The 19,270-nt window shown below is 41.6% G+C and overlaps 1 protein-coding gene across 2 annotated transcripts in view; it reads right to left on the bottom strand.

Moving 5' to 3' along the window:
* Nucleotides 1–19,270, bottom strand: part of FLT1 (fms related receptor tyrosine kinase 1) — a 115,894-nt gene that overhangs the window by 63,419 nt on the left and 33,205 nt on the right. For both annotated transcript variants that reach the window (XM_069808075.1, XM_069808076.1), the window contains exons 7-10: nt 18,306–18,480; nt 16,242–16,359; nt 14,080–14,249; nt 13,511–13,670 (exon numbers count right to left, since the gene is read on the bottom strand). In XM_069808075.1, coding sequence (XP_069664176.1) covers nt 13,511–13,670; nt 14,080–14,249; nt 16,242–16,359; nt 18,306–18,480 — 623 coding nt within the window. The remainder of the gene's footprint in view (nt 1–13,510; nt 13,671–14,079; nt 14,250–16,241; nt 16,360–18,305; nt 18,481–19,270) is intronic.

Below are 19,270 nucleotides of genomic sequence, written 5' to 3'. Positions count from 1 at the left end.
AACTACTCAGAAATGTAGATGTCATTTACTTTGCACATTTAATGCTTTAAGAAGTCTGGTTCTGTAACAAGGCTAGAACACAGAAGACATGATAATGTTGGCAAGCTGATAACATTTTCATGCCATAGCAGATATCAGAACTTATTTAATGATGCCAGTACTGTAGGCACACAAACAGGCATCATCAAAGGCACATTCTTGTGCCTGGATATTTGAGCAATCTCTGTCCAGGAAGACAGGGACCCCAAAATCTCATTTCACCCGTACTAAAAAGTAATTTTTAATTTTCTTTTTTCCTTTCCCCACAGACTTAATTTATATTTCTTTGTTACAATGCTGAAAAATTGTGCTCTCCACTATAAAAGTCCTCACAGAGACACTTACTTTGGTAAAGGACAGAAAGAAGGTATAATGCATATTCAGAAACTGCTTGTGCATCTCTGAAAGGCATCTCCAATCTCCTTTCTTGCAGCTCTGGAGCCCCCAGGCTTAGTTATTATTATACTCTTCCTCATAATTCCTCAAAAAAAGACTGTATATATTTAGGTTGCAATGTCTTATGGATGAGGACAGTGTTATGTCTTTGTTGATGCTTAGCACAATGAGGTGCTGATTACTTATTAATACCATAATACAAACCACCATCATAATTACAATAACATCCCAATAACAAGAAAATCACATGTAAAAGCCTAGATGAAATATTAGCCCTGGAAGCATATATGTGAACTCTACTGACTTCACATACCATACTATCTCCAAACTACCAATTACAATATTAATGCAATTATAGTAGAAAATCGAATACACCTAATAGCTGTTGTCCATGGTTTTAATAAAAAAGGAGAAAAAGGAGTCACAATCAAGCTGAGAATACATTATCCGACAGCCCACGGTACACAGCGGGAGATGCGAGTACTGTCATACGCATCGCTTCGGCTCCACGGTCTGCTGGATCAGCAAACATTTACAAATCAGTTGCAGCGTGGCTGCCAGGCAAAGTCTAGGACAACACTCAGACTCATCCCTTTGGATGCAGAACCAGATGCTTTCTCTCCTCAGCTGCCAAACGGTCTCACTTGAACCTCAAATACACTAACACGGCTTAGGGACAGCACACGAGCCACCTCCAGTCTCTGGAGCTGGTTACTCAGGTTAGGACTCAGTCATCCTACCCCTTGCTGCTGCCAGCAGTGCCACGTGAAGCCAGTGCTTAAGCCAGCAGCATCAGGTAGAGATGGGGAACAAATGGGAGTAATTAAGAGACCTGCCCCCTAACCTAACTTCAGCTTCTAACGACAGGCATTTTGTAACAGAAAGAGAAAAGTCTCTGCTGAACTTAGATGTAGTCATCAAACCAAATGTTTGTGTTAAGTGCAGATGCTTGGAAAAAAAGAGAGAGAAATGAAAATGTAAAAATTTACTCTGGCTGGGATTAAAATACACAATCATCTTCCCATTAATTCAATTGATGTTTCATTGTGTGTGTCCTCAGATAACATCAGCTACATATTTTTCTGCTTTGTAAAGAAATTACAAGTTACTTCAAACTATCCACTTGGTAAAATAGCAAAGGTATCCTATTTGTAGCAAGAACTGCCTGTGTTTGCAGGGAAATCCCACTGAATTTGGGGTATCTGAATCTTACTCCTCCTATCTCCTGAGCACGTGAATTCCTGAAATGTTTTGTTGTGGGATGAGCCGCATTGCTTTTCATCTTCAGCAAAGCTTACAGCAGGGTTACTGCCAGGTTAATGAAAAAGCACACAGTGTGCACAGAGATTGATAAACAAGCTGATAATCTGCCAGCACATTTCTAAGCACTTCTTACACCTGTTTCCCTGCAGATCCTTCCACGTCCCTACTTTGTGGGTGAGACTAGGCACGTGTAGAGATCCTATATAATAAGTGCTGGGCGGGGGGAGGTGTGCAAATGTATGTTTATAAACATTATGCAACCTCAGAGCAAGGTAATCAGACTCTGTTGTCTTAGTCGAGAGCTGGGAGAAGCCGAGTAATCAAGTTTCTCACCCCCCAAGTCATTTTTTCCCCGTGTGCCTGCGTGCGTGCTCGCATGCGCGTTTGCCTGCACCCACGCGCCCGCAGGCATGCTTCGTCCTTCGTGTCGAGAGCCTGGCAAATCGGCTATTCCTTCCTAACAGCAGAAGCCGTTAATTCTCCTACGGGAGAATTCCGTAGAATTCTCCGAGAAGCCCAGCGCGGGGGAAGCCGGCAGCAGCGCAGGGCGAGCTTCGCCAGCAGACCTGCTCGCCGCCCTTAGCTTTGGGGATTTACGCTTCTTTGGAAGGGCTGGGGGTGGTTTATGCAACCAGAAGTCAGCTCAGCTTTAGAAAAAGGTCTGTGATGTGCAGAGCTGGCACCGGCGGGGGCCCCGGAGAAGTGGCCTGGGGGAGGGGAGCCAGCCCGCTTCTCAAGAATACATCAAGCCCTTGAGGAAGCAGAGTGTGCCATGTTTGAAGATGCAAAGATAATCACAGTGCTGGGAACCGTCTTGTGTAGCGGAGGAAGCCAAACAACAAGAGGAAAGCAGCATATGCTCCTGATTTCGCACAGGAAGCTAGCAGCACCTCCTGCCAAAGTGAGATAAGAAAACTCCCATGGCCTATTCTGGACAAGGCCGTGGTTATCAACCTTAGCTTCACACTGTCCTCACTCTGCTCCGCAGCCCGCTCCCTTTCCTAATGAGTTTCAGAGCCCTCACCTCTATTAGCATACAGCATGCCAAGCACAATAGCGTGGTATATTTATAACTATCGACGGGGAAAAGTTTCCAGGGTAAGAGTGTACTTCATGTCATCTTGATGTATTTTGCTGAAATCAAACTACAAACCAGCTCCAAGCTAAAGTCCTGCCTATGAAACCACTGGTCTCAGAAGAAAAGTGGTTTTGTGGTCACCCCAGTGATTTATAGTGGAGCATAGGAGCTGAGGTAAGGGATTCATCTAATTATTCACAGGATGGATTTGACCCTCTGTATCACAGGCAATCCTAAATGAAAGCCCTAGACCCAGCTTGTCCAGACACATCTTCTTCCCCATCCTGGAGACAGTTCTGCAATTTGCAGTTCAAGTAGTATGGTGACAAATACCAGAAGAGCAGCCTCAATCCCCATATCAGTTGGAAAAATCTTCATCTTCTGTCTCCTCACCTTCTCAGCTACTCCCTCCCAAACCCTTCCGTGTGATGCCAGAGGCCACTGCAACCTTTCCCTCGTGTAACATCCCATTTAATTCTCTAAGCATTTCTCTTGGCAAAGCCGCTGGCAGCCTCAATCACACTCTTATTTACTGAGGTAGTATTTGGCAATTGCACCAGTACTAGGAGAAAGAGGAAACCACCCTGTCACTGACGGTGACCATTTTTGAGAGTGATTAATGGCAGGCACAGTATTTTTCTCAGCATCTATCCTTTTTTTAGGGCAGCAATCAATCCCTAGCAGCATCGGGGCAATGTTATTACAAATCCAAGTTGGGCTGACTCACGCCTTTCAAGAGGCGATGGTGACGACACTAACTTTAAGACAGGAACTCTGGAAATTCCTGGAATTGTAAAGAATATATAGAAACTGTTTTCCACTTGGAAGTTATCAAAAAAATCTGAATGGCATTGCCTCACCTGCTCCGTGCCTCAGCATCCAACGCTGTGCGATTGGTAGCACGGGGCTGGCGTAGCCACGTGTCCTGGGGAATATTGAGTCGACTTGAGGCAGGAAACAGAGCGGGGAAAATAGTAGCAGGGAGCATGTACAGGTTGTGAAACGTGCTTTATGGGGGTGGAGGGGGAGAACGTGTGCTGGCCCCCCGCCAGCACGCTCCACGAGCTTTGGCTGTGGATGCGATTCTATGATTCTAAGGAGCTATGGTCCAAGCATTCCTGCTCTAGGTCAAAAACAATCAGTTAGAGGTTGAAATGCTGGCCCCAGTGCATTTGGTGGCAAAGCTGCAGCCAGCTGGGAGTTCATCCCAAGCACCTTCCCTGATACACATGTTAGTGGGCCTAGGAGGAAATCTCTTGCAAATGGTAGGAGCCGGATACATTTTACATCATATATTGTGGTTTGTTTATTTATATTTATTTAGGAGCTTAGTAAGGAATGCCAAACAAGAAATCCTGGTGAAAGTGGTGCAAGTTCCTCTGGTGTGTGTCTCATTCGCATCTTTGCTCTCACTGCCACTGGTCCCTACTGCTTCCCACTGCAGTGACAACACTTGCCCACCAAAAGTAGATGGGACGTCACCAGCCCATCTCACTTCAGACACGCTCATGACTCTCAAAGAGCAGCAACTCTCCATTGCCGGTCCTCAACCTCTGTTTCCAGTGCAGGAGCAACTTTTGACCAAGGACAGTATTAGCTGTGCTGAGAAGTTATTCACTAACAAGCTGCAGCGTGGCTGGAGAATTTCTCAGTGGCCTCCATGCCTTAGGCTGGGTTGGGGCCCTGGTGAACTTCTCAGTTGCCAGAGTAAGGATGGAGTTGTTTTCTGTTTCGTAGGATGCTCTGTGTCCCCACTGAGGGGAGATACTCGGAGGGAAAGCACAATCCCTAGGGGAGATGCCCAATGTCCTGAATGCCTCATCCTCCTGGTGAGTGTCTTTGAAACCAGTAGGGTATGTGGCATTCATGGCTTTGTTGCCTATTGCCATGGCTCTATGGGAAAAGAAAGTGTTTGACAGATGCACGCTGCCTTTCTTGCTATTATCTACATGCAACCAGACAAATGGATTGTGTTTCCCTTTCACATTCATCCTTCCCAGACGTGGCTTGCCCTGAACTATTCCAGTATGCTACCACAGAAAGATGATTGACCCGAACTATCTCAAAAGAAGCAGTAAGATCAACAGCAGTCTTACCTATTCCACCTTTCAACCCTTCATCAGCCCATGCTCACATTTCCACAGTAAAAAAATCACTTCTACATCTGCACACCTGAACACCCCGCCACACCAGCTATTCACAGCAAAAAAGGCAAATGCCTGAGGCCGAGGGTCACCAAAACGCATGGTTTGCTTCCAACTTCTTTGCCAGTACTTGAGACCCGTGCTCATTAGGGAACGTAACAGCATTTAAAAGTAATTTTTCAAGTGTTTGCACATCCTGAGGTGACCTGAAATTTTCTCACCTTGAGTTTCTTATCAGATAATTGTATTTTGCTTCTTGATCCTCAATTTCCCACTTCACACTGCTTAGCATTCTTCATGGACACACAATACCATCGTATTTCAGCCAATCCTTCCTTCCTTCCTTCTTGTCCGTCTCCTTTCCCTCCTTTGCTAGACTGTAATCACTCTCATCTCCCATGCAGTCACTGTGACTCAGCCTCCACTTTCTTTGTCTGAAAGCAAAAACCATGTCCTCCACAGAGGAGCTGGATGTTGGCTGGACCTACAGAATTATCACTCAAAGCACAAGGTTTCCACAAACACCTAGAATTTCTTTCAGGGGAAAGTGTGTGATTTTAATAGTCTATAGTACTGAAAGGAAGAGGTGTTTTCTGATTTGGCTGAGCAGTCAGAAACCTAAAGAGAAAGACCATGAAACCTCTACATACAATGTCCACTCCTGCGCTCCATTTCTTCTGTTTCCAATCTATGTTCCCTGTATATAAAGTCCAAGATATTGTTCAGACCCTTCTAGCTGAAGTTATTTTCCATGCACAAGCCACTCTTGGCAGCTCACTCAATTTCTAGACATAACCTCACATCTATAGCCTTCCAAGATCCAGGTATCCCCAACACCTTCCTTCTCATAATGCTGAAATTCCCTTCCTTTCCTTTGCTGGTCTGACTGGATCCTCTTGGCTCTAGAAAGGAGTAACTCTTTACCAATCTATTTACGCAGTCCTTAATACTCCCTGTCTTGCTGATAAGCTGGAAGCACAACTAATGGAACTCCCTTTCCATTTTCCAGTGATCAGCGGAGGAGATGAAAGAGCTATTGCTGCACTGAGGTTGTGTTTTTCAAGATGATTTGTTTTCAGCTTCACTGCAAGTAGGGGTCTGAGTGCAACTCTGGGCTGACTGGAGCGAGGGACTGGAAGTGCAGGCAGAAAACAAGGAAGGGACGAGAAAGAATGGAGGGAAACATTTTTAAGGGGAGAGAGGAGTTGATTAGAGGGAAAACAGGAAAAGAAAATACTGACAGATGTGGATATAAGACCAAGGATCCATCTACCCCATATCCTGTCTCAACAATGACCATAAGCAGATGGTTGGGGATGAGTAAGAGCAGGACTAACTTCAGATACTTCCTCCTAATACTCCCCCAGTCACCAATTATTATCAGCTCAGGAACTTCCCACAACAGAGGCCATTTCTACACTTCAGTGGATTTCTCTTCCAAGACTTTGTGCAAACTTTTCAAACCCCCCAAATCCTCCGGCAAGGAGTTTCACAGATCTGCTACCCATTGGATGAGGAGCCATCCCCTCTTTCTGTTCCAACTTGTGTTCCTCCTGGCTTCCTTTAATGGCCCCTACTTCTTGAACTGGAAAAGACATACACAACTGATCCTCAAACATGTGTGTCCTTCACAAGTCTGTAGATCTCTATCGTATAGCCCCCAAGTCACCTCTCTTTTGGTCTGCAGAGCCTTGACCTCCCTCCTCACTCGTCCCTCACACATTCCTCTCATTCCCTGAAACTCCTTTGATCTTTTCTGTTGCCCCTCCTGGTGTGCCTCCCAGTTTGGCTGCATCCTTTGAGATGAAAGGATCAGAAATGCTCATAGTATAAAAGATGTCAGTAATTTATTGATTTATGTGGAGTTATCATGGTGTTCTCTAGTTTGTTCTTTATTTCTTTCCTGGTAATTCCTAACACTTGATTTGCTTTTTGAGCTGCTCATGATTGTGATCGCTTTCACAAGCCTATGTGTCACAACACTCAGATCCCTCTTTGTGCTAGCAATGATCAGCCAACAACCTTTTTTTACACGTACAGCCTTTTTACACTGACGTTTTACATGTGCATAAGAAAAAACAATACCGCTTTCACATCATGTGCATTTATCTTCAGTGAATTTCATCTGCCACTTTATCACTCAGATACCCAGATTTATATAGTTCTGCATTTCTTCGCAATCAGCCCTCATCCTTACAAATCCGAATAACTTAGTATCATCAGCAAACTCTGTCACCTCCTTACCACCTTTTCCAGGTTATTTCTGAACATGTTGACAAGTACAGACCCCAGAACCAGCTCCTGAAAAACTTCACTGGTCGCCTCCCTATGCTGCAAGGACCGCCTGTTCCCTCTTAACCTCTGTTTTCTATTTTTTAACCGAATATTTTTTTCCAAGCACGATCTTACCTCATACGCCGTGTCTGTTCAAAGCCTTCTGCAAAGGCTTTTTGAAAGGCGCACACATAAAAGGAAAAAGGATGCTAGCTAAAGTTTGTATATTTTTGTAAAAGGTGTACTTGATCCAGTAATAGTACTCCATTCATAATCACTCCTAAGCACACACAGAGTTTGACCTGGTGCCTTCCTTTGGCCGAGAGCCCCTGCTAGCGCCGGAGCAGGTTTCTGGCCATGAGCTGGGATGTCCCACGGGCTCGGACACTGCTCACGACGTGCAGTCCCGACGTGCAGTCCCCACGTACAGCCCGTCACGTGCTTGAGTTTCTATGGGCTGGGCTGCAGCGAGTAAAAGATCAAGCAATAACATCCCACCGTCTGCGTGACCCCTACGTGTTCCTCCGTAAGGTTGGGTGTCAGACTGTCCCTTGTAAAGGCAAGAGACCACCCTGTGAAGGCAACAAAAGGGGGGGAAAAAAAAAAAAAAGAAACTGGGGGGGGGGAATGAGGGACAGCAAGTGAAAAAAGGTAGGCGAGTGGGGATAAAAGTGTGATACTAAAGAGAACACCCCTGACCATCTGAATCTTACTCTAGTCCTTATGCTTTAGGTTTGATCACCGACCAATTAAAAAAATCACGTGGGCAATATAATGCCTTTTGGTTTAAAACATTTCCTATTAAACTTGAAAAACTTTTATTTAAAGTGATTTGAAAACTACCAATATCGAAATTTGAAAGCTTAAGCTTTTGGTTCAGCTAAGACCCATAATCAAACCATTTACAGCTGTAAATTCATCAGTGTGTTACCCTGAGGACAGACTGTGGCAAACTCAATGTATAGCATGTATGTGTCAAGCTTATTTATCCATGTGTATATGCCTGGTCTGATTCATATGGCATTTTCTAAGTAAAATCTTAAAAAACATTAAAAAAAAAGCTGAATACTGACTGAGGATAAGGGTACAGCGCTACTAGCTGTTTTCAGAGGATAGAAGGCGTTCACAAGCAAGCATTGACTTTTGGCTCACAGTGGAAGTGCAGAATGAGATGCTTCAGCACATTGCTTGCTCAGGCTGAAGCAGATCAGATGCTATTCCACTCCTCTCTTTCTTTTGGCTTCAAATTCTCTGCAAGGCCACACTGCTGCAATGTACAGTCATGTCTGTTCCTCTGCAGTTTTTGAAAGATATGTGAAAAAGATAGGGTCTGATTTTTATTTGCACTAATCTATTTCCCCAACCGTAGCAAAATAAGGGAACAGCTAGCGTATTTTTTGATGTACCCATTTTAAGTACCTTTACATTACTGGATCGCTGTAAGATTTTCTCGTAGTAGAGAGTGGAAGGCACGAAGGCCACCAGCCAGATCCTCAGCCAGTGTGAATTTAGAGCTGAGGATCTGGCCACATGTCAAATTAAACAAAGGCATTTTTGAACTACCTGTTTATTAATGGCATCTGACCTACTTTTACCAGCTCTAAGGACTCAGACTTCCCCTTCCCGAAAATAGAAGGTGGCATGGGGAACAAAAACAGTCACTGTGGACAAACTAATGGGCATCAATGTTTGCAGACATCCAACAATTAAATTTGGGTGGTTCAGTACATTTCTAATTAAGTACAATTAACATTTGTTCTTTACTTGTTCATTTTACATACCTCACTGATGTTCCAAATCTGGTTTCCCCTGATAATCTATCCAAGCACATCCTAATGATTCTGCCTTTCAATCCCTTATTAATACACTGACATAAACAATGCAGAAATGCAATTAGACTGCTATGCACACAGGGCCTGCCTCCTCTTTCAGTGAAGCTGGTGGGAGTCTGGCCATGCACTTTCATTACGATGGTTTCAGTCTTTCTATAGCTCTGCAGAAGTTTTGAGGAAAACCTCTAGTTTTTGCCTCGCAGAGACCCACAACATGCTCCTCTTCCTCCCTCTGTGGTGCTGGAGAGCTCTTTCCATAGGAAATCATTCATGTGACCTTACCTTTACACTGCAGACAAGCCTCAAAGGGAGGTAATATTCCCTTCTTATCACTCTGTGTTAAATCAGCAGTGATTTCAATGAGGACCCCCAAGCACCAGAGCACTGCAGATGTCGTGGTTTCCCAGATGAGGTCTTTGGCAGCAGTACCAGCTTAGCCATTGCTGCACAGCCTCTGGTCCCTGCTGCCTACTTCATGTATTCAGCCCTTCATTCCCAATCCCACCGTTTTACCACCAAGAAGAGTTCATATCCTGACACCATAGTCAGGGGGGCAGAGAATCAGGTACCAGTCTTTCCAATTACTGGTTTTTTAAGGCATCGCCACATTTTTCTCTCCCTCATGCACTCACACAGACACACAAAGAAAAAATGCAGACTGATGTGACGGCAGGGTTGTAAAATAATAATCTGATATTCAGTTTGAGGCTAAACAAAACTGATAGCTCAAGGAGAGAGGGAGGCAGCAAGGTAATGGGAGAGTTGGAACACCCAAGGTAAAATGTCAGTGTTGCATCTGTCTGCAGTTTTGGAAGGGCAAATCGGTCAAACCTTGGGCAAAGCATGATGAAGATATCTCTTGAACTGCCCACATGGAAATGTCCAGAGAGAGAAACTGCCCCTAAACGACACTGCACAACCGCTGAGGAAACCAGCGCTTCCACGGAGCAACCTCAGCATCCCACGCGTCCGTCTTGGCAATCTCTGCCAGGCCATTTAAGACAAACACAAATCTGCTGAAGAGATTCAGGTCAAAAACCATTTACACCAAGCATGTTCCCAGCGTGCCGGCGCTCGTTCGCCAGCCTCGGAGCTGATGAGTTTTAGGTGGAGCCCAGCCTGGCTGGCTCCAACCCAACCTGAGCCAAAACAAGACCAGGAAGAATAACTCCAAGGAGGTAGGGAAGAGGCCAAGGAGGCTGATGGACGCTGCACGATAAGCGTCCCACGGGCTGTCTTCTTCTATACCCACCGAGAAACTGGGGGCTGTCCAGCCTGGGAATGTATGTGTCCGCTGCAGAGCGGCACAGTAAGCTGGAGTCAGATAACAGTGGAAAAAGAAGTTTCTCGCTCATTTAAGAAAGATTAGTCTTTCAATTTTTTTAATTGCATTTTATTTCAACTCTCATTGCCTATTCTATTGTCTTTTGCCTGCTATCTCCGAATTTACTAGCCCTGCATAAGCTTTACAAATCCCCAAAACATTACTTTTTGCCCTGGAGAGTTTTTCTTGACTCTTCTATGTTTTCTTGCTGGGGTGCATATCAGAAGAGAATCTTTCCACCTATCCATCTAGTTAGCTAGCTACCTAACAAAAGGTTATTTAATGGCAATAGAGTTGGTTTAAGCAAAGTAATTTTAACAGAAAAAAAAGAACGGAGAATTTTAATGACGGTGACTCCACATCCCAAAAAGTCACATTTGTTGAGAAATTTTACAGCTTTTTTTTTTTTTTTTTTTTTTTCAGATTTACTACCAGGAAACTATGGAAACTGTTTGATTTGGCTGGCCTCCTGTAATTGAGATTACAAGCAGAGAGGAGAGTTATGCAAATTGATTGTATCAATCACAAAGCATTAAAATTTATCTGCATTTTATTTAAAAGCAATGGAATCCATTGAGATATTTTTAGATTTTTGAAGCAGAAATACTGTCTGGAACAGAAATTGAAAGAAGCAGCCAGATAACCTAATCATTTCTATTAAGGAGCCCATAGGCAACAGTCCTTCAAAAATAAAAATATCTAATCTATGCACTATGCGTCATTCCCCGGCTTGCAGTGAGAGTACTCAAGTGATATGAAGTTAAGCACATATGTAAATCTTGGAGCCAATGGATCTGTGCACTGCAAGGTCTTTGCAGCAACAGCATCTTTTTACTCGGAGTGCATGCTCTGTCCCATGGCACGGGACTCAGAAACTTGATGAGAATCCCTACTGCCATACACTGAATAATGGTAACCTGCGGGGGTTTATCAACTTAAGGTACAAGATACATCTGTGCACAGAAATAGGCACTACTTGAGCACACACAAAGCAACATTTTAGCCTTGGAAACCTAATACTGGACAGGTAAATCCAAAGAAATGCTGTAATGGCAGAATAAGGTACGTTTTTTATCTGCTGCACAAGGTACACGCACCTTAAATCTGTTGTTTAGGCAAACCTTCCCTCACACAAAGAGGAAATTACAGGGAAATAGGCGGAATTAAAGGATTCTTCAGTTCTTCAGGGGGAACACCTGAACTGGCACAGACATCAGCCTGAGCAAGGCATGCCAGCTGCCAAGGGAGTCCACTCTGCTCCCTTCCCGGAGCAGGATCAAAAAACGTAATTATTCAGGTATTTCTGCCTTTCCACGATAGTTAATTGTCACCATATTATTCAGAGGGAGTCATTCCACTCCTCTTAGCAAAGCATCAGAAATTGTGTTCTCCAGACTACTTCTTCAATGAGCATTTAAAGGAGAAGGAAGGGGAGGGGGTTAAAGAGAATCATCACAGAACAATTATGAAGGCAATTTGGAAGCAAGTCTGGAAACAACCTTGTAACAGAGCCAATAGCTGATTCAAATTGTTACATTTCTCCTTTGATCACCTGCTCAAACACACTTCTGATTAGCATTTAATTGAGTCTACAGTTTAGCACATTATTAAACACCTGCTTGCGGATATTAATTTCTATTTCTGACGACACTCTCTCCTATGCTCTAGTGCAGATCTGTGCTTGTTAACTGAAGGAAATATTTGACAATGGACAAACACCACCAGAACTCCCAAAGAAGAACCAACCGTTTTATCAGTGCCACACTGTAATTTCAATCCAGAGTACGCATAGATGTATAAGCCCTTGAAAGCAACTAAAAGATTGAAAATTTTCATATACGCCTTTCACAGGGTTTCTCTACTTAAAAGATATTGTGATTTCTTTTCTCTTACATCTTGCACCTATAAGCAAAAATAAATTAATACTCAGAATTCTGCAACTTGTCCTTCGAAGGTAACATAACAGATAGAGGAAATGCAGCCGTCACCTGTCCTTGAAATGGAGAATTTCAGGGTATACCTATTCCAGCAAAAGGAGAGATTGCTAGTGCCACCTCTTGGTGAGAAAGACACAGAAAGGCACCATTAGCGTAATCCCAAAGCAAGGCATAACTGGAAAAAACTATGTGTGCTTCTAGGAAGTGCTGACCACTCTCTCACTGATCACAAAGCACTTACAAGCACCCTTAATTTGAAATAAGATGTTTGTCCTATTTAATTGAATGAGGTGTCTTGTATCCCTGCAGTTAAGCATGTGCCTAAATGTTTGGCTGGACTGGCACTAAAACCCAATTCTATGAAAGCATTAAAGAAGTTAAATCCTATGTAAAGTGATTATCTTCAACTGAAACTGAGAAAGTGTTGGTTCCTAAACTTTTGTTAGGTTTTTAAATATCTTCATTGTGCCGTGATCCAAATACCTTCCATGGTTGAACCCTCCAATAGTAGCTTAACTCTAATGCCATTGTGGAGGTTGAGTGTTAATCACTAAGATTGTGGCAGATTTCATGATGCAGGAAGAGCTTTGGATAAATGAGTCAACACACAAACTTGTGATCATAAGAAACAGAGTTCAAAAGAAAGCTTAAATACAAAAGAGGATTAGTTAAGTGCCACATCAGCATCAAGTAAGCTTGTACGGTGGACACATTTGGTTTGCTGAACTGAATCTATGAGTCAACATATCATAAGAGAGTTTTGACCTTCAAAATGGAAAAAGTCTTTAAGATTATTTCCGCTGAATTTCAAAAGAAGCCACACAGGGGAATCACTGTGAGTGGAGGAAAGCAAGGGGGAAAGCATGGAAACCTCCTCCATGAGAAAGCATGTGAACTTTGCAAGACATTGTCTGCAAGGCTTCCCTCATAAAAATTAAAAACCAATTATCATCCCTGGACATTGCATGCATAACAGTGGTGAACTATAAATAAATCTAAGTAGCAATACAAAGTAACAAACAACTCTGCCCTCCATTTTCAAATAATGATGCAGAAAATATTGCGCTGTGCCTACATGTTGACTAAAAAATACATTGATTAAAAGTGTACAAAATCTACTAACTAAGCAATGGTCATGGCATGCTTTATTCTTGTAAAAAAGTAAATATTTAAATGTAATATAAGGGAAGACATGCTAAATAGAAGTAAGGAAGCTGTCCTACCTTGTTTTAAAATGGTTTTTTCTACAGGGATACCACATCCATGTAATTTTAGGCTGAGGAATACCATACACGGTGCATGTCAGCACTTGCTTGCTGCTCAGTAAATACAGATTGGGATCAGGGAATGATGATACGGCATTTTCGTATATCTGGGGTTTCACTGTAAAGGGTAAAAATTGGAAAGCGATTAAAACCAGCTCATTTCCAATGTATCATGATCATGAAAATACTACATTCCTGCAGGGTGAGTAATAAGAAAAATCTCCAGGAAAACAAAGAAAAACAGCAGGCCTAAGTCAAATCAGATGAGCGGTTAGTAAAACATTTAAGTCATCAGGAACAAGTATGTGACCGTGGAAGACAGAAACCCTTCTAATGAAAAACAGTGTCCGACTTCTGATTCCAAGATGGGCCTGTCACCCTGCATATGGGGCTTGGATTTGGGTCCATGAAAGTCAGTAAGAAAACCCACAATGACCCGAACTGGGCAAGATCAACGAAAATCTAGCTCAATGAAGATTTAGCATTTACATGTTCAGGAGAAGCGTGGGAACATGCTGTAAACCTACCATTTACTGTAAGAGTGACTGTAAGATTCTTAGACAAGTTCCACTGTCGTATGCTCAATATTATAGTGTAGTTTCCAGCATCTTCCTCAGCAACATCCTTGATGATTAACGAATAGTCTTTAACCATGTACCGGGCACACTTTTCAGCAGCAGGTAGCCCATCTTTTAACCTGTTTAAAAGAATTCCAGAAATCAAAATTTTGAAAAATGATGTTGCTTAAACTGCCTGCATTATTTCATTTCACAACATTTCTCAATCTTTGGCCAATAACTGAATTTACAGTCCGAGATTCTGTTTACCAGAGGCTTATCCTTCCCTTACAAATAAGATTGCTGATACTTATAAAGCACTTTGGAGAATACCATTCTATATATCAAAATGTATAAGGATCTGACAGGGCTCTATAGTATTGGAGAGTTGCTGAAAATTGCAACTCTGTCTCTAAAGATCCCAGTTTTCCATGCTTGTGCCGCCATTTAGTCTAGAAGGCAACCGTTTTGGCCAAGTCATTCACAGAAATAAAGGTTGCATCATCCAGCATTGACCATTTCTTTATGACCTCAGAATACATCCAGGGACAAAGTATTACAGTAGCCTCAGCACAGCTGTGATTTTAGGAAGAGGAAGAGTAAGTAGATTAGATAAGCGCTTAAGAATCAGATATCCTGCTATCATGTGAATGTTTTTAAAGATAACAGAAAATCAACATAGAAAGTACTAACTGTTGCTCACACACAGATTCCTGAAGCACAACATTTTTCTTCAAAGTCTAAAATACAGCGTAAAGCACATTTTGGTAGGTTGCTGTATGAAGGTTGACATGATTCTAGTAGAAGAGTGCAAAAGAGTTTCACTATGATGATGGACTTGATTAAAATGATTCACAGGGTTTTAGCAAGTATTTACAGAAAACTATTACTGTTATTAGAAGGGCACTAAAAATTGGGTCTAAGGACTATGGATTTGGGCATTTCACCGTACCTGTATTTTTAAAGAACCACAGAATAGTTGAGGCTGAAAGAGCCTCTGGAGATTTGAACTCCCTGTTCAAAGCAAGGTCAGAAGCTTGCCAAAGACCATTTTCAGTCTGGTTTTGAATATCTCCAAGGATGGAGACTCCACAGCCTCTCTGGACTACTTGTTCCAGCATTTGACCAACCTGACAGTGATAACTAACTAACTAACTAGGTAAATAAATAAATAAAAATTCTTGTTTAAAACAAGATCTTTTTGTATTTTAGAAGTTTTGGATCTGTATGTGTAGTCAGCAAGGCCAACCATTAAAGAAACAGAAAACACTGTATAAATGGCTAGCATCAGCTCCACTTTCACCCCTTAATTTTCCATGTGGAGCTATAAATGTAAGGGTTTTGAAAAACAAAACGTTTGGAGCAAAAGTAATTTCTGGCTGTGAGTAACATGAACTCTCACTGTTCTTGTATATATGGTTTGTTTTCTTAATCAGCCTTGTCATAGACCCTTTGTTAAAGTGCAATGAATTGAGCGAGAGCTCCTGGTGTTTAAAATTATTTAAACAAAAAACCCCTTCAGATCATGAATAGATAACATTGTTTTATATAAAAGTGTTTTGGGTTAATATGAAAAACTGCTCAAAAGATTTCTTAGCACAGCATATGTGAGCCAAAGTGAACGCTCCAGTCACTAAAGTAGATCTACAACCTGCAGATCACCATATAATAAAACCAACTTCCATTGTTTTTTTAATAGCTCATGTCTGTATGACTCAACTCAGTCAGCTATTTTAATTAAAACCTTCTTTTCTTTCTCCTACTGTCTGAAAAGCAAATTCAGGTCTCATATCTAGGTCTGAGTGAACTTGGACGCAACATTTCAGTGGAGGCTGGTAGAGACATTTAGCTGTAGAGTGTCCATTGGTTTCAATAGAAGACATATCTAACGTATTTGAGGATCTGAGCTTTAAACTTTCCAGATCTTCTTTTTTGCACCTGCAAAATGGAGATAATGTTCTCATAAATTGTTAAAACCCAGGACAACCCTGAAACTTCCAGTAAAACTCCATAGCTGTACTGTCTCCTGTTTGTTGCCGTTCAAGGGGTCTTATCTGAATATTTTACCAAGATATTATTTTTCACCTAAGAAGACATCCAGTATGCATATGTGGAAGTAACTGTTGTCCTACCATATAACCTCTGGAGAGGGAAATGCTTTCACTTTCATTGACAAACGATAGGATTTTCTCCCAGCTACAGCCTCCAGCGCAGTTTTTCTTCGACGTTTCAAATTAATGAACATTTTATCTTAAAAAAAAAAAAAAAAAGGTGTACTGTATTACTGATTTTCAGCCTGCAAAAAGATTTGTTCTACTAAAGATAACAGGAATCCAAATCCAAATACAAATTATCTTCAATAATTTTGGTGTTCTTACATGGCAACAGCAAAAAAAAAGACTAACATCCTAGAGATGCATAAAATATAGAGAGAAAAATACCACAAATATACAAGAAACCGAGATACAGTTCCCAGGCCATGAATCTGCCTGGAGAAGATACACTCTAGCCAAATTCACATTGTTCTTCAGTCAGAAAAAAAGGCACAAGAGATAAGGTGGTTTGTGGTACATGGGAAGCTGAACTAGATGATCAGATGACCCTTCCACTCCTAAAGGCCAAGAATCAACAAACGTTCCAAAAGAAAATATTCTGCCAGAGAGGATTTAAGGGACCTTCAGAGAAACAGCAAAGGAAAAGGCAGAAACTTTCTGCATCACTGGTAAACAGCTGTTTCATGAAACAAACAAATCTTTATCACTTCATTGGAACAATCTCAACCTGCTGGAATTTGCTCTTTTCCAGTTGTCCTGCCCCATATTTCAAACTCTTTGGCAAGTTGATGGGTTTTACCAGAGGCAATAAAACACAATACTCATACAATACATTGGAAAATCTTTCTTTTTTTTTTCCCCCTCAAACTGCACTTGAGCAAAATAAAACATTCAAAACATGAAAAATTGTTTGAGTGTCCTTTTGATAGTAACTATGGTGCAATATTTACTCACATCATGGGCTGCATAAGGATGTTGGGTATCTGTTAAACAAGTGCAATATTTAATCATACTTGCCACGTACATTGAAAATAACATGCAGAGGGCAAACCAGTAGTTTAATTACACAAATCAAGTTATAAAGATACAACCTGATTCTGCAAACCCTTATTCACACGGGGTGTTTCTAATGTGGGTATCTCATAGATGGGGCTGCTTATGTGAATAAGAGTTTAACAGCTGGCTTCAACAGTTCCAGCTTCTCTGACTTTAATTTTAATCTAAAACTTAGTTTCTGACAGCTTCAGCTTATCTGTTTATGAATATAATAAGTCGATATCATGATTCATCCTGTGCTCCCAGTGACTTAGTACAAGGCCTAAATAGAGAAAATGGACTTAAATACTCTCCAAGAATACCAATATGGGGTGCTTAGTGCACACATCCAGATGAGAAAGAAAAGGTAGACCACTGAAAGCACAGAACAAATCAATATTCTGACCATGAGTCATCTGTTGTAGAGGACACCCACCAACCACTTGGTTTTTAATACCAATGATGCTCCAAAGATTCTGGGTAGCCCTAATTGTAATAGGATGGCACAGAGAAGGTAGCTTTTCATAGACACCCAATGCACAAAAGTCCTAATTCACATAAACTTGAAATAACACCAGAAATTTCCAGAATTCACAGAAGGCCCAGGCAGACCATAGGGAACTCATTTAAGGCTCCCACTGTAAAAGCATGCTAATGAGTTGCAGTATCTTGTGCTTGTTTAATTTTTTTGAATGGTCTAGCAGCTATCTGTAGAGCTAGTATACCTATTTATTCTTCATTTTTTATAGAAAATAATGAATAAGTACCACAGAAGAGGAAGCAGGATTCTTCTATTTAAGTTCAGCTTTTTATTTTTTTGCACACTATAACTTAACTGATTGCTTCTGCCAGAACTAACTGAGGACAGGGTCATCACAGTGTTTTGCAGACAAGAGTGATCAAACTGAATATTAACATGTCTACCGCCAACAGCACAAAACAGTCATGGAGCAAAAGGTACATATTCTCTCTGGTCTCTCTCCTTTTTCTGGCCATGACAAACGTGCTGTAAATTCACTTCCATTTTGTGTCAAGATGTAAAGCTATCGTATGACTGAAGTTGGTACATGAGCATTCGGTATTGTACAAATCTGTAACACTTCTTACCATAAACAATGACTGTCGTGTTAACAGCTTTGATTGATGGCCCGCTCTTCACATGGCAGGTATACTGGCCTTTATCAATATCACGCACTTTGTCAACAACGAGGATACTGTAAAAAATATTGGCTTCTGTATTCTTCTGGTCAATACGCTGCATTACAGAACCTCTCTTCCTTGCCTATAAAAGTAAAAATGAACAAGAAAGAGCTTAATGAAACCAATTTTCATGATTATTAAGATTTTTATTTTAAGGTACTGCCACCATACCTAAAAAAATTAATAATCCAGATCCCTCTGTGCGGCACAGACATGCAAAAGATGCCTAACATTTCCAGAGGCTCAACAATAAAAATTTTAAGTAACATTATACGGCAATTCATTATTATCTTCACCAAAGTTGTAATAGCATCCAAACTAGTTCTTTCCAGACAAAGATCATCCCTTCTATATGGCCTGCCGTACCAACATGCCCAGATCCCCGTTGCGCCTTGTCCAGCATTGCTTGTAAAAATCCCCAAAGCCACAATATGAAAAGCAGCACATGATTTGGTGCCTGGATTCAGTGTCCATAGACAGCAGATATATAGAAGAAGGCGGCATTAACACAAGAGGGGGAGAATTCTGGAAACGCTATAGATGGAAAAGAGACTAGATTTGGCAAGGGAATAACAGGGTGGAACTGAAGATAATGTGAGTCTGAGGAGTTATTTCCTGCAACTCCCCCTCAGCCTTTGGCCTCAAAGTTTATTTAACCCAGGACATTGTTGGTGTCTTATAAACACTGAGCACCCTTCAGTTGCCATCCAAATGAAAATAAAGCAGAATTTCACAAGTGTGGTGCCCGGCTAGGGCTTGGTAGGGCAGGAATGAGCAATATAATATATTTGAAGCATTTCTTGTTGCTAAGTTGTTTATTTCTGAGGTGAAAAAATGCCAGGGCAAACAGCTACAGTATGCAAGAAACAATT

This window comes from Haliaeetus albicilla, chromosome 20, assembly GCF_947461875.1.
Source record: "Haliaeetus albicilla chromosome 20, bHalAlb1.1, whole genome shotgun sequence".
Lineage (NCBI taxonomy): Eukaryota > Metazoa > Chordata > Aves > Accipitriformes > Accipitridae > Haliaeetus > Haliaeetus albicilla.
Note: the sequence above shows the minus strand (reverse complement) of the source record. Positions and strands in the feature narration are given on the sequence as shown.